We start from the raw sequence: 26,155 nt of genomic DNA, 5'->3' as shown, positions 1-26,155 counted from the left end.
GCGTAGGGTCTTTAGCTAAAGACCCCTACGCGCAACCAAATTTTTTAAATAAAATTAAACTATATGTTAGTCCTGAGATGTCCTGGTCTGTGTTGAGTGGATGTTAACCCCCCCCCCTCTCTCTCTCTCTCTCTCTCTCTCTCTCTCTCTCTCTCTCCCTCGCTCAACTACTTTTTTTTATTATAATCCTTTTTAAAATCTAAAGAACATTGTATGTTTTAGCATGCCGCATCGATTGCCATTCAAGTGGATTGCGAATATTTCAAGTGTTGGCGTCAGACCCCTGCTATTCCCACTCCAACTCTCTTCAAAGAGAGATAACATTGGTCAGATTGAATAGACACTAAATCTTCTTTATATGAATTTTTATGACAGTTTTGTTTATTTTCGTTCATTTTGATTACCAAGGATATCGTTGCGTGACGTCGTTTACTATCTGATAAAAATACACATGTCTGAATTGACAGGGGTTTCTAAATAGGATTGGAAATTAAATGAAATGGAGTTTAACGTCCTACTGTTCTGTTCCTACTGGGTTAATGAAGACGGGCATACGCCATACAGTGTACTATGAGGGAAATTTTACCTGTACAGTGGCACTATGGATGGCCTACTCTTATATCGAATTCCAACTGTCAAGGGATATTTTACATGCATGAAAATGTATACAGAGGCCCATCCGAAGGACTAGACAGCTGTCTTTGTCAGGCCCTCCTTCCTGCACCTCTGACAAGGGTAAACCATGTCGGAAAATCACGATGAACTTTCTCGGCCAATGCAGTGATCAAACACGCGACCTCCAGGCTAGCGAGCCAGCGCCCTACCCTCTTAGCTACCGTGGTTCCCTGAATAGGATTGGGAAACAGATTTACATTCCTGCTCCATGTTATAGCAAAATCCTCCTTTCACAATGTGTGTCGCAATACGAAATTTGTCATATCAGTATTTTCACCCTACATTTTTTTTTTATTTTATTTTTTTATGTTTTTTTAAATTCACTTTAATACATTAAAATGGATGCCAAAATAGGGTTTGCGTACCCTCAATACAAACCAGGTCATTTTGGGACTGACATATGGTACAGCAGTTACCTCTCTCTGGGGGGTTGGACGGCTGAATGGTTAGCACGTGTGTGCTGTATCATAAGGCCTGTCATTGAGTTGACTGGCGTGGTTTAGATTCCCCGGTTGTACGTGACAAGGAGTAGGGTCGCCTGTCCAACCTCGTGAGTTTTCTCCGGGTCCTCAGGTTTCCTCCCACTGCTAAAGACCCCTACGCGCAAGCGAATTATTGAAATAAAATTAAACCATATGTTAGTCCCGAAATGACCTAGTTTGTGTCGAGTGGACGTTAACCCCCCCCCTCTCTCTCTCTCTCCTGTTTCCAGCGACTATAATAACAACCTCCACTCAGAACTGCTTAGAGCTGGTCTAATAAGAATGTTCGATTCCTAATCCTTTACAACGAACATAATGTTGTTTATTAAAAAACTCGGCAGGTTCCACTATACTGTAGTGAAAAGAAATGAGAAACGAATTTTGAACTATAATCCAAACAAGCCAAATGGATCTGCAGTTTAATCAGATTGGAGTCTCTCTCACGATTTGACAGTTTTCACATGACAGATTCACCGTTTTTGTTCATTTAAATCTGGTTATATAGATGTATCAAGACTTGGTTTCGTAAAAACAGTTTTTTATATCATGTATTAAGACTGGGTTTGATATAAAACAGGTTTTTATTAAAACGTGGAGATGACGTAAGAGTATAAAACCCTGTATTTAAAGTAACGTCCTGGTTTAAAATCGGTTATTTAAAGTACCGGTAGCTAAGTCTCTTACTCAATATCATTGCAAGTCTTCGTCATTGAAAAGAGAATTATTTGTCAATTTAAATCAACATTGATGCTGTGATCTTTCCGGGAAAAGATGGGATTCTGATATCCAATATTTAAAACAAAATATTATACATTTTACCATTGGTACACGAATCACGTACCATAATGCGTTTCAGAGCCATTTGTAACAAGGGACTCGAAGAACGAGGCTAAACATATTCTACAAGTCATGTCAAACGGTGATCTCATATTCTTATCTGGAGAGCATGCGCAATAAATACTATTGGTGTAGACTGGAATAACCAGTTGCTAGAGATTGCCTTCGATTCAGAGTAAAAACAGAAACGATTGAATGTAATTCAGTTTATATACATTCATATTACATTATTATATGCATTGCGATTCATTTGTGTCAATTTCTAGGTCCCAAATATTAGCGACATAGCTCCTTTAATAACTTGTTTGACAGGTTCCCATTTTGACAGGTCTATTTTTTTATTTTGATTTTGTAATAAAAGACTCGAGCAAATTGTTCACATGACAGGCATATCTCAAATAAGTATGGTTTAACCGTCGAGAGCAAGACGTTAAGTAATATATTGATACTGCATGAGGCGTTAGCGGAGTTTGTTTCAATATATAGCCCACAATGTCTTTAGCTCAAGACGTAGGGGTCTTAGCTTGCGCGTAGGGGTCTTTAGCAGTGGGAGGAAACCGAAGGACCCGCAGAAAACTCACGAGGTTGGACACGATTAAACAACTTAAAATACAGACACTATCCCGCATGTGCTTTTCAATGAAATACATCACAAGAGTCCACTATTTCATCTAGTATAGATAATGTACGATTGGCAAGTTGCCCGTACATTATTGGAAATAATGGTACGCCAACATCAAAGGATGACGTCACCACGTCTGCCGACAACCAGTATCGCAGCGCAATTTGCGATACATATTTTGTCCGTTGCTAACCAAAAATTAAAATCTAACGTTTTTGATTCGCAGTTACTGCGAATCATTAATATGCCTGTCATTTTGGATATTGACACAAGAATAATCCACATTTTGAAGACTAGAAGGCTTACTCAACACTTTCAACGTGTATAAAATGTTGAATAAAATTTTATAAACAAAACTGAATTCTCCGTGTGACATTTTCTTCTCGAACTGCCCAGACACAATACTATATAACACAGGGACTTAACTCTATGAATAGGGACTATTAAACCGGAAATAGGGAATCAGTAGTACCACTCACGTTGTGAGACATCAAGTAATTATATCATATTCATTTTGAAAGAAATAAATCCAGTGTATCTCCCACGAATTGTAAATAAAATATAAAAAAAATAAACACATGTTAACGTATTGTAAAATGATAAATCAAAGTAAAAATTCCCGTAAAATATTATTGTTTTTATATCGCGTGTGTCTAGTTAATCGAGGTGCGCCCGATTGAACAAAAATAATAATACACGATAAAAAGCAGACGAAATTGTTTTCTAACGAAGATTTCTAACGTAACAAAAAAATTACAATTAAAATGAGTGGGGCTTCGGAAGTCACTGTCAAGAATTGGCTTCAGACGTAAGACCTAACTAAATGTCTACATCACATTCACAAACTGTCACAAGTACTTGTGGCAGTGCTAAAAAATCTAAGAATAGTCAGAATGGAATCTAATCATATTTCAATTCGTTATGAATTAAAGTAATATCTTGTTATTTAGGTGTTTTACGTTGAAACTGAAAAACTGCTAATCAATTTTTAAATTTGCTAATCAAATTTGGCAAAATTGGACTTTTTGATTAGCAGTGCTGCTAATCAACTGTGAAAAATTACCGACAGCCCTGGACGTCACATCTGTATTTTAAGAGACTATAATGCATAATGAAGGCAGGCATATCTCAAAGTAAAAGTATAATGTGTAATAAATTAAGACATTAGCCCAGTCGGAGTAAAACCCCATTTTATTTCATTTCCATCGCTTTATAAAATTGACATTATTATGACTAGTCCCTCATAGCCCACAGGATGGCGTATGCCCGTCTTCATTAGTCCAGTCGGAGCAGAATAGTAGGACCTTAAAGGCCTAAACCCCATTTCATTTCCATTTTGATACATTTTGAAATGTCAGATTTTAAAAGTGAGAGAAAAGTGGCTACATTAGGAGAAGCAAAAACCATGAAATATATTAAAAGATTTTAGATAAAAGGAACATGTCGTTACCATGGTTTCATGGTTGACATTATTATGACTAGTCCCTCATAGCCCACAGGATGGCGTATGCCCGTCTTCATTAGTCCAGTCGGAGCAGAATAGTAGGACCTTAAAGGCCTAAACCCCATTTTATTTCCATTTTGATACATTTTGAAATGTCAGATTTTAAAAGTGAGAGAAAAGTGGCTACATTAGGAGAAGCAAAAAACATGAAATATATTAAAAGATTTTAGATAAAAGGAACATGTCGTTACCATGGTTTCATGTGATGTTAAAAACCTTTTCATTAGTCTAATGTTTCACGGGTTTAGATATTGTTACATATCAAACAGAGAGGCACACTGATTCAGTGAGTAAGTAAATGAAATGAAATGGGGTTTAACTTAACGGCCTGTTCTGCTCCAAACTGGGCGTACGCCATACAGTGTGCTATGAGGGAAATTTTGCCCGGACAGCGGCACTACGGCCTACTCTTATTTCAAATTCCAACTATCAAGGGATCTTTTATGTGCAGGCCAATGTGTACACGGGACCTCTGTATTTTGTCCCATCCGAATGACTAGACAGCTGGAAAATCTGGGTGAACTTTCTCGGCCAATGAAAGGATCAAACACCCGACCTCCAGACTAGCGAACCAGCGTCTTACCCACTTAGCCACCGTGATCCCCAGTAAGTAAGTATGAGGAGGTCCAGGATGAGAAAGTTCAGCATGGTTAGAGTTAAAGATGTGGTTCACCCAGTGTAGTACGGGTACAGCCATAAACCGAAAGTAGCATAACCCGGAAACTGGAAGTGGTATAGTCTTTCACCACCAGTCCTATGGTAGTCTCTCCCCACCAGTCTTATTTTACTCCCCTGTCCGGGCTATCCCTATACACCAAATTTCATCCTCGGGACAGCCACCAGTCCTATGTTACTGCCCGACACCAAATTTCAGACTTGTGCAAGTATAGTGTAGCTGCTAACCCTGAACAGACAGACAGACAGACAGACAGACAAACAACAATCACTAATATTCGTATAGATTTATGTATAGAGCTGACCGTGTTAAAATAGTGTAATATTTCTTGATTTACTATGTTGAACCACCAAACACTCAAGTAGACGAGCTGTAGTAGCGACGTGTTGTACGTTTGGTAGCCGTATAATTTAAGTGAGTTGTTTAACATCAGTTATGTCACCCTAATCATGTGACCTTTATAAAACTCCACATTTACAACAATATTTCAATTGAAATTACTTGATTTAAAATGGAGTTATTAATGATTGAAGTTTTGACAAGAAATAGCCATAAGTGGCATTTACATGTCTATTCATCGTCGAATTGCATATGACAAGGGCTCGTTTACATGCAACCCAACGTGTACCTCTTAAATGATTAGTTGTTGTTCATTGCTAGGTCATTGATTTTGCACCACTCTCAAGGGGAAACCACTCTGAAAAATCCCAAGGAGGGTTTATCGTCCACGACACAAACTAGGTCATTTTGGGACTTAACATATGGTTCGATATTATTTCAATAATTCGCTTGTGTGTAGGGTTGTTTAGCAGTGGGAGGAAAGCAGAGGACCCAAAGAAAACCCACATCGAACCAAGTCCCTTCTGAAATGGCCTCCCGGACAAATATAAGTATATCGTACCCTTTATTTAACCTTAATTTTCCTGCAAAGTGGAAGTCGGTTGTTGTACTGGTAATTATGATTCGTGTTAAATATCATTTTGAAGTTGTAATTAAACCCACTCGTTGTTCTGTTCACGCCAAACATTCTCGTCCAAAAGTCTTTTGGGACTTAACATATGGTTCAATATTATTTCAATAATTCGCTTGTGTGTAGGGTTGTTTAACAGTGGGAGGAAAGCAGAAGACCCAAAGAAAACCCACATCGAACCAAGTCCCTTCTGAAATGGCCTCCCGGACAGATGGACAAATATAAGTATATCGTACCCTTTATTTAACCTTAATTTTCCTGCAAAGTGGAAGTCGGTTGTTGTACTGGTAATTATGATTCGTATTAAATATCATTTTGAAGTTGTAATTAAACCCACTCGTTGTTCTGTTCACGTCAAACATTCTCGTCCAAAAGTCTTTTGGGACTTAACATATGGTTCAATATTATTTCAATAATTCGCTTGTGTGTAGGTTTGTTTAGCAGTGGGAGGAAAGCAGAGGACCCAAAGAAAACCCACATCGTACCAAGTCCCTTCTGAAATGGCCTCCCGGACAAATATAAGTATATCGTACCCTTTATTTAACCTTAATTTTCCTGCAAAGTGGAAGTCGGTTGTTGTACTGGTAATTATGATTCGTATTAAATATCATTTTGAAGTTGTAATTAAACCCACTCGTTGTTCTGTTCGCGTCAAACATTCTCGTCCAAAAGTCTTTTGGGACTTAACATATGGTTCAATATTATTTCAATAATTCGCTTGTGTGTAGGGTTGTTTAGCAGTGGGAGGAAAGCAGAGGACCCAAAGAAAACCCACATCGAACCAAGTCCCTTCTGAAATGGCCTCCCGGACAAATATAAGTATATCGTACCCTTTATTTAACCTTAATTTTCCTGCAAAGTGGAAGTCGATTGTTGTACTGGTAATTATGATTCGTATTAAATATCATTTTGAAGTTGTAATTAAACCCACTCGTTGTTCTGTTCGCGTCAAACATTCTCGTCCAAAAGTCTGTTTTGCCTTTTATGTGGAAAGACAAAAATGTGACTTAGATCGTTCTTCCCCTGGACTCTTCATATATCTTAATGATATATATATATTACCAATTCCATTCAGCAAATCCTCAAATTTCTAGAATTCTTGAAATGGTTTCAATATTCATGAATCATTAATGCTTCTAGCTATTAACAAAGTAATGGTAAACAGATATTTTTTTCCCGATATGACGTCATCATCTATATTTACAGATAACAAACTTCATGATATTTTAAGAATGGCCTGATGGGTAAAAAAACAGATAGTGGGTTTTTTTTTATATTCGGCAACATTTGCAGTCGCGGATAAAATCACAATCTATATTTATGGACGACAAACTTCCTGATGTTCTAAATATCGTCTTATGCGAACCTTTTCGGTAAAAACACATCTGTGATCAATATCCAGCGGCAAACTCCGGCTGTTTTCGACTGGATCATTTTCCAAAGGGCAGTATTTGGTGAGTGGTATACAGAGGAAAATGTCAATAACAGCACTGAATCGTACTCAACGAGATAGGAATCGTAGTGCAGAGTAATTACTTTATACATGAGATCGTTAGTCGTCCGTAATCGTGCTTTATTTGTCTGTTGATGGTACCATAACATTGGTACCAAAAACTCATTATTTCTGTTCCTCCTTCAAACATACTATAAGCCATTTGAAAGAGGATGAAGATGACTATAAGCTGGAGTTAAATAACAAACTAACTAAATGATGGAATGAAAGGTTTCGAAATGTCTTGTTAAGGCATTGTCCAGGTAGAGAGAGAGAGAGAGAGAGAGAGAGAGAGATGGGGTTTACGGTCCCCCAAAGGGTCCACTAGATCCAAACTAGGCCATTTCGGGACTAACATGGTTCAATTAATTTGGATAATCCCAAGGAAAGAGAGAGAGGGGCGGGGTTAACATCCACTTGACACAATCTAGGTCATTTCGGGACTAACATACAGTTCAATTTTATTGCCTTAATCCATTTGCGGCAAGAAGAAACCAAAGAACCCGGAGACAACCCTCGAGGTTGGACAGAAAACCCTACTGATTGTCAAATACAAGTGGGAAATCAAACCCACATCACTGGATTCAAAGACAGACTTTATGAGCCACCCAACCCACCCAACTCCCCCCAATCCCAATCCCATGCAGAGAGAGAGGGGGGGGGGAGAGAGAGAGATAAATCGACACAGTGCTGGATGCAAGGTATGGCTTTAATGGAGAGAGAGAGAGATAAATCGACACAGTCTCTCTCTCTCCCTCTCTCTCTCTCTCTCTCTCTCTCTCTCTCCATTAGTGCCATACCTTGCATCCAGCACTTTGGACAAGAGGAAAGCAGATGAGTAAACCCTGCAGAATATCCTCAGCCCCCATTGGGATCAAAACTTCACTGACTCATCGTGGCTGTAAATGATTTTATGAACTTGAATAGATTCTTCCTGGACTTTTATTGGACTTATTAGCGCTGATCCTTTCAGATGTTATTGTCCTCCTGGGCCTCATCTGTATCCTTACAATGGATGAATCTTTTCCATGGCGATGACTTTATTCTCCATTTCAACAGAAACTCTGCCATCAAGAGGAAATCAAGATGTCAGACAATACTAGAAAAAAACAATGAATGATCGTGTCTGACGTGGCACAGAATATGGGATTCCAACCATGAGGAGACATAATCTAGATATAATTAAGATGTCCGGCCTTCAGAAAAAAACAAAACCAATAAATGATAGTGTCTGATGATCTGACACAAAATTTATGTTTCTGCGAGGTTTTATAAATGTCTGTAAAAACAGAAATGAAATGTGAAACGAACTTGTGTCAGAATCAATTCATCTTTGACATTTCCCAGGCGTAGTTTTCACGTAAAAACGACATTAATCCTTACAGTGTGTCTTATTGTATTAGTTTAACTTCCAGCATGCTAAATGACACCGTTGTTATTTTAAATGGTTAAATTCTGATTTGAAAACAAATTTTCTGGGAGAAATTAAGTCTACAGTTTGCAGAAATCAATTTTAATGGGGCTTATTGATTTTCTACTTTTCGAGCTAATGAAATTTTTGTCCAGATAAGGGTCCTTTTTATATGCATGGGATCTTGATTTTTCGTGCAATCCATGACTAGACTCAATTTCTTGTCAGGCTCTCCATCCTGCACCACTAACAAGAGGAAACACACAGGTCCTCCATCCTGCATCAATGAAAAGGGGACATCACTCTGACCTGCACCACTGAAAAGGGGACATCACTCTGTCCTGCACTACTGAAAAGGGGACATCACTCTGTTTTGCACTACTGACAAGGGGACATCACTCTATCCTGCACTACTGACAAGGGGACACCACTCTGTTTTACACTACTGACAAGAGGACACCACTCTGTCCTGCACTACTGACAAGGGGTAAACCGAGATTTGAAATATTTGGAGGTATTTTCTTGTCCAACACCAGGACTGAATCCGGGACCTTCTGGTTAGTGAGTCATCACTGCATGAGCCACCGTGTCTCCCCTGTGTAGCGCCGTTGTTCGGGCAAAATATCCCTAATAGGTCTCTGTATGGTCACCAATGATTACCATTACCCTAGCACTCGTATGGTGTATGCCCTTCTTCATTAGCCCAGTCGGAACAGAACGGTAGGGATTTCATTTCATGACTCAAAATAAAGTAAACCCAATTCAACTCTAATTTTGACCGGAATAAAAGAAATCCTCTAATTCTTTGCATTTAAAAATTCTTAAACAAGTATAGAAACCTGTTAAAAATATCTTGATATTAATAATTACAAATAAAGGTTTGTGTCACGATATTTACTTGAAGTACATGACTTAACTTCAACAAGGCTTCGACTAATATAAGATATACAACTTGCTTAAAATAACCAACTTTAATTAAAATAATAATTGTTCAGCGATTGAAACAAATATTTAAATATCACTCTGTCTTGTCAAGAAGTTTACACAATATAAATTTAAACTTTTATGTCTTCAGGTAACTGCCAAACTGATCGTCAGTCAATATTTGGTTGTCCGTTATTGTATCACTGAGAGGCGTGACATCGGGGCGAGTTCATATGCTCCCAATATTAACTTTTTTACAAAAAATTTCAAATTATTGAGAGAGAGAAATGGGGTTTAACGTCCACTCGACACGAACTAGGTCATTTCGGGACTAACACATGGTTTAATTTTATTTCAATCATTCACTTGCGTGTAGGGGTCTTTAGCAGTGGGAGGAAACCGGAGGACCCGGAGAAAACCCACGAGGTTGGACAGGCGACCCTACTCCTTGTCACATACCAGGGGGGAATCGAAACCCCGCCAGTTAACTCAATAACAGACCCTATGATACAGCGCGCGCGTGCTAACCAATCGGCCATCCAAACCCCCCAAATTATTAAGAAAAACCCCAAAGGTGTTGGAAGTATATCTTTAACTTTATTTCTTTTGGAAATTAAATTCTAAATGAAATGAAATGGGGTTTGATGTCCTACTGTTTGCGCCGAACTGGGCTAATGAAGACGGGCATACTCCATACAGTGTGCTAGTCAGTCAGATGGATGAAAAAACCGAGGTTCCGTGTACACATTGGATGCACGTAAAAGATCCCTTGACAGTTATAAGAGTAGGCTGTAGTGCCGCTGTCCAGGCAAAAAAACAGTTTATATTTTGACCTAAATTTTATCTGCTTTAATAACCCCATTTTTTATTGACCTAAATCATTAAGTCCATATGTGCTTTTAAAAAAGGAGAAGAGTCTAAGGGTTTTATAACCACCAGACCAAGAAAAACAAATATTAATGCCATCTCGGAGAACTTTGTCACGTTTTTTATCTTCCAGCTGAGAAAGAATTCCGTCATTAAAGTTATATGATAAATTGCCCGTTACACGATCACGTCTGGAGGCAATCACGGCTACTTCCTACCTTCACAAGTAGAAGATCAGATTTGGTTCACACAAAATCAATATTACAGTAGACGGGATGAATGAAAAAAAAAAATTATTTCACGATTTTTTTTTTGTCCCTTTGCTCGTTTTGTTGGCATGTGGAACATATAGACAGTGTATGTTTTGAGTATATAAACACCATTTACATATTGACGACACTTGAGTCGCTTTTCCAGTTCAATTCAGGAAATTGATCCATTTTGCGAGATCTACGGAGAGTGCCATAAACCAATTTTTTTAAAGCGAATCTTTCAAATGACTTTATTCACCTGAAAGACAAATTAGATTGTTGTTCCAGTTCCACTTTTTATTCTGACCTAATTCAATCTAATTAAAACACAGATCCTATTTCGTTTCGTTTTTATAGTTCAAAATTTCGTTTTACTTGTCTTTACTACACTAGGATCTGGAAGAGTTGTTATCATTGACTTGTTCTGAATGGTGTGAGGTACTATAGCCAATGAAACGGTCTGTTACGGTGAGCTTTAGGTGTGTTTTGCACGGAACTGTGGGTATAATCCACTAGTAACATCAATGCTGATTAGTTAATCAAATATCAAAACATCATAGGGTCAAAAGCTGCTTGTATGACCTATCGCAACAAGCGGTCAGATCTCCATGTAGTAGAGGCCATCGAAAGTATAAATAAACGAAATGAAATATAGATCTGTATTATAATCAGACTGGAACATAATTCCAAATATATGACAACATAGGGTCAAAAGCCACTCGTATGACCTCTGACGAGACCTATCGCAACAACTGGTCAGATCTCCATGTAGTAGAGGCCATCGAAAGTATAAAAAACCGAAATGAAATATAGATCTGTATTATAATCAGACTGGAACATAATTCCAAATAGTCGTACCTCATTGTTAGCCGTCAACTTCTCATTTCTGACATTGGGGAGTTGAATGGCCGAATGGTTAGAGCGTGTGTGTTGTATCATAAGACATTGTGTCAACTGGGCCCTGTTTCTCGAAATCTTAATTAAAGATAAAATCCAAATTTTAGTGGATACTTCAATTTTGATGGGATAAGCACTAAAATCAACCTGATATTATCCAATTAAATTCCTAAAATTTGGATTTTATCTTAATTAAAATCTCGTGAAACAGGCCCCTGGCCGGGCCTGGCGTGGTTTTGATTCCTTGGTTGTACGTGACAAAGAGTAGGGTCACCTGTCCAAACCATATGTTAGTCCCGAAATTACTTAATTTGTGTCGAGTTGTCGTTAAACCCCATTTCTCACTCTCTGTTTTTACTCGTTACTGACATATTGCAAACCAGATTGGCCATTCATATACAGAACCATGGGATCCAAGAATACAAAATGAATTAAATTAAATGGGTTGATGTCCTACTTTTCTGCACCAACTGGGCTAATGAAGATGGTCATACAGTGTGCTGTTAGGACAATTTTGTCTGGAAACTGTTGTTTCATTTCTTGTCGACTATTATGTACATGCCAATGTGCACATGGAACTGCATTTTCCGTCCCATCAGAATGACTAGGCAGCTGTTTTTATCAGGCCCTCTTTCCTGCACTGTTTAAAACTAAGATTTTTGGCCCCATTCGAATGTCTAAACCATGGTTCCTTGTCTGGTTCTCAAAGGGGATACAATGGAAACTTTCACACCACTTTTTTGGTTCACCCGAATGAATAGACACTGTTCCTTGCCTGGTTCTCCGTCCTGCACCACTGACATGCACCTATAGGACTCCCTGGTTGGTGTGCTAGCGACATGTTCACCGAGCAACCGTGGATACCATACTTAAATGAACATTTGTCTTCAAGTGGTTGAATTATACATAAATACAGAGTAGGAAGAATTTAATATCACAATATAAGTGTGCATTATTATTAACTTTGGTTGTTACGGTTACTTATTTTAATAAGTAATATTGATCTGTGCCCTTGTAAAGAAACCGATAACTTATATTATTAAGTAGGGTAATATTAAGTTGTGTTTTATACGAGTTCCAACAAGAAATAACTGATATTTAGAAGTAGAATGATATTCAAGTTCACCCATAACAGATGTAATTGGATTTGTGAAAAAAATTACACGTTATTGAATTCGACTTATGTATATTTATTCTAAATATCTTGATGAGTAGAAATTACATGTTATTGAATTCAACTTGTGTATTTATTCTAAATAATCTTGATGAGTAGAAATTACATGTTATTGAATTCGACTTGTGTATTTATTCTAAATAATCTTGATGAGTAGAAATTACAAGTTATTGAATTCGACTTGTGTATATTTATACAAGTAATTTGAGATTGATGGGCAAAGTTGTTTAAAGGTATTGATCATCATTGGCCTATTTCGAGTGGTTTAACAAGCAGGGTTATGTTGGTATGGTGTGGTGCGGTGCTGGGGAGGTTGTGGGTTGTGATGTGGTGTGTGTGTGTGTGTGTGGGGGGGGGGTGTTGCTGGTGGGTGGAGGCTGTGACTGGTGGTGGTGTGGTGTGGTGTGGTGTGGTGCTAGTAATGTGACTGATTGTGTGGTGCAGGTTGTGGTGGGGTGGTGTGGTACAGGGGAGGTTGTGGCTGGTGGTGGAGGTTGTGGCTGGGGATGTGGTGGTGTGGTGTGGTGCTGAGCAGGTTGTGGCTGATGGTGTGGTGGGTGGAGGTTGTGACTGGTGGGTAGAGGTTGAAACACAGTCACCATTTGATGATTTAATTACAAAATGGTGAATTAAGGCTGAGTCTGGAATAACAAGGAGATGTTGATTGAAAGAAACTTCTATAATAAACGTCTAATCTAGAGAGAGAGAGAGAGAGAGAGAGAAATGGGGTTTAACATCCACTCGACACAAACTAGGTCATTGAGGGACTAACATACGGTTTAATTTTATTTCAATAATTCGCTTGCGCGTAGGGGTCTTTAGCAGTGGGAGGAAACCGGAGGACCTGGAGAAAACCCATGTGGTTGGATAGGCGACCCTACTCCTTGTCACGTACAACCGGGATTTGAAACCACGCCAGTTGACGCAATGACAGGTCTTATGAAACAGCGCGCACGTGCTAACCATTCGACCTCCCGTCTGATCTAGAATGAAGGACTGTTCTACACACATGTAAACAAGATGTTAGTTTAAGAACATCGTTAAAGACTAGACACATTATCAATCTGATTAATATACAGATCTACTACCAGTTGTAGTGGAAGGTTGTGTCAGAGATCATACAAGCGACTTTTGACTCTATGATGTCAAAGCTTTATTCACTATGCCCACACTGGAAGCGAACCCAACATCTCCTGTAGGCAGAACCTTATTCGAATTCACTATGCCAACACTGGGAGCGAACCCCTGACCTCCTGTAGCCAGAGCCTTATTCAAGACCTCCTGCGGCAGAGCTTTATTCACCGTGTCTCTGCCGCTCCCAGTTACTGTGAAATAGGCTGGTTACCATGGTTACCAGTAACAAAAGAGTTCATTTTATTTAATTCTGTTTTTATTTACTTTCAGATCTAAACAGCTTATTAAAGATGCAATATTGGATAATGACTTCCTTAAAAACCTTGATTCAACACAAGTCCGTGAGATTGTTGATTGCATGTACGATAAAAAGATCCAGGAAGGCCACTTTATAATAAAAGAAGGCGAATCCGGGAATCATTTATATGTGTCAGCAGGTAATTAAGATCTTTTTATGTTTGATTAACCGTTTACTATAAAGCAGTGATTCTTAACTAGTGTGCCAAGAAATTTTGAACGGCACACAAGAAAATGTGAAAAAAACAAATGATCACAACTGAATATTCGCGGGTGTCTACTGATAAGTTCATAAGTTTTTCTTTATTTTGTCTCTGTCTATGGTTGTATTCTGTCTGACTTAGAATGTGTTTTTTTTGCAAAATTCAAATATTTTTCATATATATTTAGTTAGGTGTGCCAGTATTTATCCGTGTGTTCCAAGGTGTGCCATTGACAAAAAAGGTTAAGAACCACTGCTATAAAGGGTTAGCATTTGGTGCATGTAATCATTGATTAGTACTTGGTATGTGCTGATTAGTACTTGGTACGTGTTATTTGTACTTGGTACTTGATTAGCGCTTGGTATATGTTGATTAGCACTTGGTACATGTTGATTAGTACTTTGTACATATATATATTGATTAAATCCAGTACATTCCTTGAAGGAAATTTGAGTAAAGTGACAATATATTAATACTGATACATCCCAGGACAGACTGATGTTCCCTAGACTGTCTCAAACCACCCAAGATTGGTGAATAGCTTTCTGTAATATAGAACCATTTAGGGGATCACGATGGGTACGACGCTGGCTCGCTAGCCTGGAGGTCGGGTGTTTGATCCCTGCATTGACCGAGAAAATTCATCCAGATTTTCCGGCGTGGTTCTCCGTTGTCAGTGATGCAGGACGGAGGGCCTGACAAGGACAGCTGTCTAGTCGTTGAGATGGGACGAAAAACGAAGGTCCCATGTACACATTGGCATGCACGTAAAAGATCCCTTGACAATTGGAATTTGATATAAGAGTAGGCCGTAGTGCCGCTGTCCGGGCAAAATTTCCATCTTTGCGCACTGTATGGCATATGCCCATCTTCATTAGCCCAGTTCGGAGTAGAACAGTAGGACGTTAAACACCATTTCATTTCATTTCATTTTATAGAACTATTTAGTAGTTTGTGTGGTCTAGCTCTAAAGGGTTAAGCTAGTAGTGAGCATACTTTGTGTATTATTGCCCCTGATTGTATGAAAAATCACGTTTATAGCTTGTGGACTCTCTAGGTTTTGATGAAAATTAAAATGTATGTTTCCAACCCAAAGATCTTGATTAATTATACACTGTAACTCGGGCATGATTTAATCTTGTGTATTTAGCGCTAATTTATTTCACATTTGTTTAATATCAAATCTTTGTTAAAAAAAACTGTGTAAAAATTGTTTAAAATCACCCCAAATCATCTAATTTGTACTCTTGTCTAGTTTAAAGCTGACCGTTCAATTTTGATAACGAGTGTCCAATTTACAAGTATTTAATTTCTCGATCACTTTTAAAAAATAAACATTTCAATTGATTATTGATGTATAATGATTAATTTTTGAACAGTGGTCAGGAAATTAAATACTTGTAAATTGGACACTCATTATTAAAATTAATCAGTCAGGTTTAATCTCGACATGAGTACAAATTAGATGTTTTTTTTGCGATTTTAAGCGATTTTTATGAATTTTTAAACAAGGATTTGATATTAAACGAATGTGAAAGAAATTAGCGCTAGATAAACAAGATTAAATGATATGATAGGCGAGTTCAAATTTTGTGAAAATCGGATAGAAACTTCGCATCGAAATGGCCATTTAAGTTAATAGTGTAAAAGTATGTAATGTCAAGGTTGTCGACCCTGTAGTGGTCACATATTTTTATCGAATTTTGATGAAACATGAAATATAGGTTTATATCCCAAAGATCTTGGTTCCTATCGATATTGTGCTTAACTACAGAGCTAGACCAAAAGTCATTTATTCTCCAAACAAGCAACAACACTTCTATCAGTGAATCCAGGAACCAGATTGTCAAAACTGATGGTGCTAATGACTCAAGCACAGATTCAGGCTTTGTCAGGCACTAAACCTCGGGTGCCTGTCATTTTGTCCGGCACTGATTTGTCCTTTTTATTGATACTATTAATACATGTCTGGCACTAAGTTGAAAATGTCAGGTACTATTTCATTAGTGCCCGACATTTTGTCAGGTACATATATAACCGTTATTTCCAGACCTGCTAATGAGTTAAATATAGTTCTGAAATGAAATGAAATGGGGTTTAACATCCTACTGTTCTGCTTCTAATATAAATAACTAAGACAATATAATTTTAAAAACATACAGCTCGCTACCCTGAGGGACAATCCTCCGTTTTATTAACATCGCATCACTATAACGTTGATATCATGGACTAAGCAATAAATAGCTGTTATAAATGAAATTAGGGGGGTTGGATGGCCGAATGGTTAGCATGTGCTCACTCTATCATACGGCCTGTCATTGAGTCAACTGGCATGGTTTCGATTCCCTGATTGTATGTGACAAGGAGTAGGGTCGCCTGTCCAACCTCATATGGGTTTTCTCCAGGTCCTCCGGTTTCCTCCCACTGCTAAAGACCCCTACACGTAAGCGAATTATTGAAATAAAGTTGAACAATGTGTTAGTCTTGAAATGACCTAGTTTGTGTCAAGTGGACGTTAAACCCCATCTCTCTCTCTCTCATAAATGAAAATATAAGACACTAATTGATCAAAGTCTTCATTTTATATACATGATGTGTATTAGTTAGTTAAAATTGTTAGTAATCAGGCAGTAGTCATTAAGTAGGTGTTTTGTCACTAACGTGTTAAAACTATGACTATTGAATTATACACACCAGTATTGTCCATCTTTGTGTATTCAATAGCGATGGGTGTTATAAATAGTCACGCCTTTATTTACACCAGTAATGACATCTTCTACAGCTAGTTACACAACTGCTAATTAATGACAACTGTATAATTTTTAACCACCTTTAATACATACTACATGTAAACATTAGTTTAGAATACTGATCACTTGTATTATTTAATGGTCACAAAACTTGTCATTACTGAAAGGCCTAGCTTCATTAGTCGATAGGATCAGATTACCCGTGCATGTTAACCGACATCGAATTGACTGATCAAGCTAATTATGATAAAGGAGCATGATTGGAGATTAGATAAAGAGCGAACAGTTCTCTCTAGTGGTCTAGAGTGTCACGCTTCGACCTCTAGTTGGCCGGTCACCTCTGGCTTGCGGCTGTGGTTTCGATCCCAGGTGTGAGCGTATGTGGCCTGGAGATAGGGGCGCCTTCTCAACCTCGTGGGTTTACTCCGGGTACTCCGGTTTCCTCCCACAGCAAAGACCCCTGCGCGTGCGCTAAGATTATTAAAATGAACTTGTCTGCGATATCACCTTCGGTGGAAGCGGACGTTAAACGCTAAGAACAACAACAACTCTATATTAGTTCTATTAAAGATACATTATAGACGATTTGATAAAGAGATATAAGCGATTGAATTTCGAGCCTAGCCTCGATCATCATTACTATAGTCGGTACGATAAAAAACAGTTTGACGTTAAATCATCCATCACAAAATGTATTCAAATCCAGTAAATATCTCAGGCAAGCGATGCCATCAAGAGTTGATTATGGTCTTGTTTTGTTAATAAATGTCTAATTAATAATTTATATAACATTTCAGGCCTAAAGAAAGACCTGCAATAGGCAGATTACCTCTTGTATAACGTAGTTTAGTTATATTCATCTGTAATAGAAAGATTTAGCTCTTGTATAATATATGTTTAGTTATAAGAATCAGTATATTCATATTATTTATCATTTGATAAGATGTTGTCTTGTAAACTTTCATTTTATAGCATTTTTTTATTATTTTTTTATTTTGAACACACATATTTTTTTATGGATCACTGCTCTAGTGAATTATGACAGTCTTGTTTGAAATATCGTCTAAAATTAACTCATGAATAAATTAAACTACAGTTCTACAATCATAATTAATAATTAAAAAGAGTAACATAATATGATTGTCAACATTTAGGGAGAGGGGTTTTACATAGGCTAAGCCTGTTCCCCAATCCCATTCAGTCAACCTGAATAAAAATATGGTTTAAAAAAACAAAAAAAAAACCCAATCAGACGAGAGAGAGGTTATCCCCCCTTGATTAAACATACAGTTATTTTATACAGCTAGCGAGGTTTGATGGCCGTATGGTAAGCACCTGAGTGCTGTATCATAAGGCCTGTCATTGAGTCAACTGGCATGGTTTTGAATCCCCAGTTGTACGTGACAAGGAGTAGGGTTGCCTGTCCAATCTCGTGGGTTTTCTCTGGTTTCCTCCCACTGCTAAAGTGAATTATTGAAATAAAATTGAACCATATGTTAGCCCTGAAATGACCTAGTTTGTGTCGAGTGGACTTACACCATTTCTCTCTCTCTCTCTCTCTTTCTCTCTCATTATACAGCTAACCATAGAACTAAAGGGATCAATAAATCTAATGTTTCTAGATAATCCTCTAACATTGTTCGAGTCAGGAATGAGGAAATCATTAAACCAGATTATCTGAGATCTGAGATTATGCCTCGTATCTCGTATTGTATGAGATGATTAAACACTATTTCTCGAATTAATATTTATAAAATAAAATGAAATGGTGTTTAACTTAAAGGATTAAGTCAGCCAATAGAGAGAGAGAGAGAGAAGAGAGAGAAGAGAGAGAGAGAGAGAGAGCATCCACTCAACACAATCCAGGTTAAACAATCCAGGTTAAAGGGGAAATTGCAAATTTTTAAGTTATAAGTTATATTTTTAAAATTTATTAAAATAAAGCCTGAAAATAGATGGTATCCATAAACAGTCCTACCTTGTTAAACCCCATTTCATTTCATTCCATTTCATTTCATTAACTCAGCTGGTGCAGAAAGCTAGTACGTTAAAGTTGCAATTGCAAATTTTCAAGTTATATTTTTAAAATGTATTAAAATAAAGCCTGAAAATAGAAGGTATCCATAAACAGTCCTACCTTGTTAAAGAATAATCCTATTAATCCTATAATTCACTACTGCCAGTTGAGAAATTGGCAAAAATATCATTTTCCTCTTCATTTTCAAACGTTTGAATATCGCTACTCCATGGTGGAGAATAGAAAACAAGGGAGGTAATTGGGAGGTAATTGTGTTATTATTTCCGGCGTAAACGAGTTTTAAGTGTGAGAATGACACCTATGATCGTATAATTGTGAGTTGACAACCTATTGAGCAAAAGACATAGAAATAATTACGTTTTGACTTTCTTAGAAAATTTGCAATTTCCGCTTTAAATTCAGGATTAACATATGGTTCAATTTTATTTCAATAATTCACTTGCGCACTGGAGGAAACCCCAAAGCTGGACAGGCGACCCTACTCCTTGTCACGTTCAACCAGGGAATCGAAACCCCACCAGTTGACTCAATGACAGACCTTATGATACAGCGCACACATGCTAAAGACCCATACGCGCATGCGAATTATTGAAATAGAATTGAACCATGTGTTAGTCCTGAAATGACCTAGTTTGTGTCGAGTGGAGTTAAACCTCTCTCTATGTTTTTCTAGCTCAAATGTTATATTAATAATTATTTAGACATTTGTTCATATGACTAGCCTATAATCAATTCTGCATCAGATACTAAGGTTAAGTTGGGGATTAACATATGGTTCAATTTTATTTCAATAATTCACTTGCGCATAGGAGGAAACCGGAGGACCCAGAGAAAACCCACGAAGTTGGACAGGCGACCCTACTCCTTGTCACGTACAACAAGGGAATCGAAACCCCGCCAGTTGACTCAATGACAGACCTTATGATACAATGTGCACACGATATACCATTCGGCCATCCAACCCCCCAAATTGTGTGTAAAATAAATGTGTTGAATTTATTATATCTGATCAGATCATCTTTTATTTTTGGTGTGAGTGTTCGAATGGTTTCACGTTTTCAATGAGTCAAGTTGGTTCCGATTATCTGCTTGTACGTGACAAGGAGTAGGGTGGGTCACCTGTTCATCATCGTGGGTTTTCTCCGTGGTCTGCCAGTTTCCTCCAACTGCTAAAGACCCCTACGCGCAAGCAAATTAATGAAATAAAATTGAAACATGTGTCTGAAGATCCATTGATTTTTGGTGTATGTGTCCGAATGGTTTGATGTGTAACTGATTCGATGTGACAAGGAGTAGGTCACCTGTCCAATCTCGGGGGTTTTCTCCGGGTCCTCAAGTTTCATACACTGCTAAAGAGCCTGACGCCCTAGCGAATTATTGGAGTAAAATTGAACCATATGCTGATCCGAAAGGACATTGTGCGAGGGATAAACTTGTCTATTCCGGGGCGTATGAACTTTCTGGACCTCCTGGGAGGGGGGGGGGATGGCCGAATGGTTAGCATGTGCGTGCTGTATCATAAAGTCTGTCATTGAGTCGACTGGCGTGGTTTCGAATCCGCGGTTGTACGTGACAAGGAGTAGGGTCGCCTGTCCAACCTCGTGGGTTTTTTCTGGGTCATCCGGTTTCCTCCCACTGCTAAAGACCCCTACGTGCAAGCGAATTATTGAAATAAAATTGAACCATGTGTTAGTCCCGAAATGACCTAGTTTGTGTCGAGTGGACGTTAAACCCCATTTCTCTCTCTCTCTCTGTGGACCTTCTGGTTAGTGAGCGTGGTGTCCTTGTCAGGCCCTCCGTCCTCCACCACTGTACCAGAGGAACTTTCTCAACCAACACCTTGTTGAACCCCAAGATAATGAACCAGTATGTTTCTCGCAATAACACATCAGATCAAATAAATAGTTAAAACCAGCTCCAAGACGTTGGCTAGAATGATACTAATACAAGTTTAAATGATCTGAGCTTACGGGATCGAAATGATATCTACTTTGACTGTGACATACAACTTACAAGTAAGGCCATACCCAAAAAATATTCTCATTTTCAGATAATCCTTCGTAAGAATATGATGCAAGAAGGAGATTTTTGTTTCGTTTTTTGTATTTCTGGTCATGAGGCTAATTGACCCCACAAACATCACATTTAAAGGCCCTATACTTATCTCATGTTGTGTATAGAAAGGTATAATGATTATCCAGTATCATTTGTGGCTGTCAGTAACATTTATCAGGGTTGCATACTTGATAACCGAGTCTATGGTACACGTCCAGTTTCATTTGATTTTTTTTATAAAGTTAGTTCTTGTGACCTGGGGAATCTGATTGTGTTACAATTAATGAAATGAAATCAAATGAATTGGGGTTTAACATTGTACTGTTCTGCATCAACCTGTGTCGTAATGAAGACGGCATACGCCATGCAGTGTGCTACGAGGAAAGTTTTTGCTCCAACAACGGCACTTATTTCAAATTCCCCACTGTCCTGTGTTGTTTTACGTGCTTGTCCATTGCCAGTCCCTCCATTCTTGGGGGGTGCGCGCGCTGTATCATAAAGTCTGTCATTGAGTCGACTGGCGTGGTTTCGAATCCACGGTTGTACGGTGACAAGGAGTAGGGTCGCCTGTCCAACCTCGTGGGTTTTCTCCGGTTTTCTCCCACTGCTAAAGACCCTTACGTGCAAGCGAATTATTGAAATAAAATTGAACCATGTGTTAGTCCCGAAATGACCTAGTTTGTGTCGAGTGGATGTTAAACCCCATTTCTCTCTCTCTCTCTCTCTCTTTTTTTAACATGGCCTTATCTAATCTTACAAGATTAGTCTAATTACAGTAGACATCACTGAAAGCTGATTAGAATTCATGACACACAATGACAGGGATATGATGAAAAATTGTTATTATTAGAATGTATGTCTTTTGTTCGGATTAATCCCATTGATATTCGATACTTATTCAAAAGATATTCGTGGTTAAAGTAGCAATAAGCTTGAAAACAGAAAGTAATTTAGACCAGATTCTAAAAGGTAATTGTGTTCCAATATGGATTCTGCTTAAAGCGACTACAATGTAAAAGTAATTTAAAAACAATTCAACTGCTAGACTAGATTGCTTAAGGCAAAAATAAGGCGTGGAAAAGAACATAATTTAAAATAAATTCAACTAGATAGACCAGGGCCCTTATTCGCGAAAACTTAAACCAAGTTACAACCGAAATTTTAAGAAATACTGCAACTTCATTGGATATATGCAAATTGATTTTACTGGTCAGCCAATCGAATTGCAGTATTTCTTAAAATTTCAATTGTATCTTAGTTTAAGTTTTCATGAATAAGGGCCCAGATTCTAAACTAGACCAGATTGCTTAAAGCAGAACAAAACTTGGAAAAGAACATAATTTAAAATAAATTCAACATCTAGACCAGATTCTAAAATATAATTTTGTCAATAAGTTTAAAAAAAAAACATAAAAAAAAGAACTAAATTCAACTCCTAGACTAGATTCCAAACTATAATAGTCAAACCCTGGATTCTGCTTAAACATACATTATGCAAGTGCTAAATCTGCCTATTGCAGGTCTTTCTTTAGGCCTGAAATGTTATCTAAATTATGAATTAGACATAAATTAACTGATCCAGCCCATAATCAACTCTCGATGGCATCGGATTTCTCTGACTAAGCTTCGAACAACCAGTGTGGTGGTTGAAATTATTGCACGTCTTGTCAAACCTTCAAAGGCTAATATCTTCACTCGCAATAGGGTAATTTTACATTATCTATTTCAAACTATTATAGCAAGAATGGCTAGCTCTTTATCTAAATCTTACATAAGATATCTTTAAGGCCACAAAAAACTTGAAAAGAATGTACCATTAAATTATAATAAATGTAACTACTAGACCAGATTGTAAATAGGGGTTGGATGGCCGAATGGTTAGCATTGAGTCAACTGGCGTGGTTTCGATTCCCTGGTTGTATGTGACAAGGAGTAGGGTCGCCTGTCCAATCTCGTGGGTTTTCTCCGGGTCCTCCGATTTCCTCCCACTGCTAAAGACCCCTACGCGCAAGCGAATTATGGAAATAAAATTGAACCATATGTTAGTCTCGAAATGACCTAGTTTGTGTCGACTGGATGTTAAACCACATCTCTCTCTCTCTCACCAGATTGTAAAACCTTATTTAATGTGTGAAAACACAGCGATTAGTGACTCTATTTCGACTATTTTTCTGTAGTTGTTAATTAACCGTCTCTTTAACCTTAGAAATGATCGTGACGTGACGCAAGACTTAGACGTGTTGAAATAAAATACCTAATCAATATAAATTCCTATTTCATTTTGTACGTAATATCATATCGATAATAAACGTAGACTCAAGCATATTATTGAAAATCTAAACGCTAATAATATTGCCAGGAGGTTCAACATCACACTTTTCTACTGGGCTAATGTAATGAAATGGGGTTTAACGTCCTACTGTTCTGCTCCGACTGGGCTAACGAAGACAGGCATATGATTTACAGTGTACTATGAGGGAAATTTTGCCCGGACAGCTGTACTATGCCCTACTCTTATATCAAATTCCAACTGTCAAAGGATCTTTTATGTGTACGCCAATGTATACACGGGACCTCAGTTTTTTTTCATCCCACTGACAAGGCAAAATCACGTTGGAAAATCCCAATGAACTTTCTTGGCCAATGCACACAACCTCCAGGTTAGCGTGCCAGCGTATGGATTAACAATTACTATAGTTTATTATACTTCAACGTTTGAACACAAGTCATTATCAAGCATGTACACCCAAGTAGATCATGACTTGTTGAAACGTTGCAGTGTAATAACCATAATAATTATTATTCCATAATTAATTGTTATTCCATAAGTAATTATTAATCCATAAGTGGTTGATATTCCATAAGTAATTGTTATACCATAAGTAATTGATATTCCATAAGTAATTGTTATACCATAAGTGGTTGATATTCCAAATGTAATTGATATTTCACAAGTAATTGTTATTCCATAAGTAATTGTTATTCCATAAGTGATTGATATTCCATAAGTGACTGATATTCCATAAGTAATTGTTATACCATAAGTAATTGATATTCCATAAGTAATTGTTATACCATAAGTGACTGATATTCCATAAGTAATTGTTATACCATAAGTGATTGATATTCCATAAGTAATTGTTATACCATAAGTAATTGATATTCCATAAGTAATTGATATTCCATAAGTAATTGTTATACCATAAGTGATTGATATTCCATAAGTAATTGTTATTCCATAATGGGGGTTGGGTGGCGAATGGTTAGCACATGCGCATTGAATCATAAGGTCTGTCATTGAGTCAACTGGTATGGTTTCGCTTACCCGGTTGTACGTGAAAAGTAGTAGGGTTGCCTGTCCAACCTGAATCTGGTGGTTTCCTTCAACTGCTAAAGACCGCTACGTTCAAGCAAATTATTGAACCATATGTTAGTCCCGAAATGACCTAGTTTGTTTCAAGTGGATGTCGAACACCATCTCTCTCTCTCTCTCTCTCTCTCTCTCTCTCTCTCTCATTTCATTATTTGTGTTGGTACATCATTTATATTTTTATCACATGGAACAAGGTAGTGGAGTTAAACCCCATCTCTCTCTCTCTCTCTCTCCCTTTCTTTCTCTCTCTCTCTCTCTCTCTCTCTCTCTCTCTCTCTCTCTTAGAAAATAAAATATACAATTATCTCTTGAAATGATGTTCAAAGGCTCCAGTGTGTAGTGAACCATTGTACACAACACAAGATACAATAAAGCTATTTATTGTTTCAGCCTAACTGGTTAATCACCTGGTTACTAATGTTTAATTCTTATGTTAAAATATTTAAACGACCCTCTGTTGAATTATTACTGGTGCTGCCATGTTTTTTTATTTAATTGAAATCCATTTTTCATTCTTACTCGAGAGACAAAAAAAATAGGTTTGAAGTCAAGGTAATTACATGTGTATTCCCAATAGCCCAATTTTGCACATAACCAATTTTCGAGATAATTGAGGAAACAATGTTTTTTTGCTATATTTCCGCAGCAGCTGAAGTTGTGAATGGGTTTGAATATTCCAAACGACATTATAGTTAATGTTCTTTTATATCTCTCTTAGAAAATATGCGTGTTGTATCATAAGGTCTGTTATTGAGTCAACTGGCGTGGTTTCGATTCCCTGGTTGTATGTGACAAGGAGTAGGGTCGCCTGTCCAACCTCTTGGGTTTTCTTTGGGTCCTCCAGTTTCAACCTACGGCTAAAGACCCCTAAGAGCATGTAAATTATTGAAATAAAATTGAACCATATGTTAGACCCGAAATGACCTAGTTTGTGTCGAGTGGACGTTAAACCCCATCTCTCTCTCTTTCTCTCTCTCTCTATATATATATATATTAGAAAAACTATCGAATTAAAATGGATTTTAACGTCCTACATTTCTGCACCGACTTGGGCTAATGCAGACGGGCATGCAGTGCGCTATGCATGAAATTTTGCCCGGATAGCGGCACTACAGCCTACTCTTATATTGTATTCCAACCATCAAAATTTCCCTTGTAGCACACTGTATGCCAGTCTTCAGTAGTGCAGGGGGGTGTCAATGGCCAAATGGTTAGCGTGTGAATGTTGCATCATAAGTTCTGTGATTGAGTCAACTGGTATGGTTTCTATTTAGCGATTGTATGATTCCCCAGTTGTACGTGACAAGGAGTAGGGTCTCTGTCCAACCTCATGGTTTTTCTCTGGGTCCTCCGGTTACCTCCCACTCCTAAAAACCCCTACGCACAAGCGAATTATGGAAATAAAATTGAATCTTATGTTAGTCCCGAAGTGACCTAATTTGTGTCAGATGGAAATTAATCCTATCTCTCTCTCTCTCTCTCTCTCTCTCTCTCTCTCTCTCTCCCCATCCCCTCTGACTGGA

The 26,155-nt window shown here is 37.8% G+C and overlaps 1 protein-coding gene across 1 annotated transcript in view; it reads left to right on the top strand.

Annotated features, from left to right (window-relative positions):
• Window positions 1-26,155, top strand: part of LOC126812428 (cGMP-dependent protein kinase, isozyme 1) — a 161,705-nt gene that overhangs the window by 119,352 nt on the left and 16,198 nt on the right. Inside the window, exon 4 of the mRNA XM_050538821.1 lies at window positions 14,187-14,353. Coding sequence (XP_050394778.1) covers window positions 14,187-14,353 — 167 coding nt within the window. The remainder of the gene's footprint in view (window positions 1-14,186; window positions 14,354-26,155) is intronic.

The sequence above is a fragment of the Patella vulgata genome, chromosome 2 (genome assembly GCF_932274485.2).
Source record: "Patella vulgata chromosome 2, xgPatVulg1.2, whole genome shotgun sequence".
NCBI lineage: Eukaryota > Metazoa > Mollusca > Gastropoda > Patellidae > Patella > Patella vulgata.
This window is presented reverse-complemented; position numbering and strand designations above follow the sequence as displayed.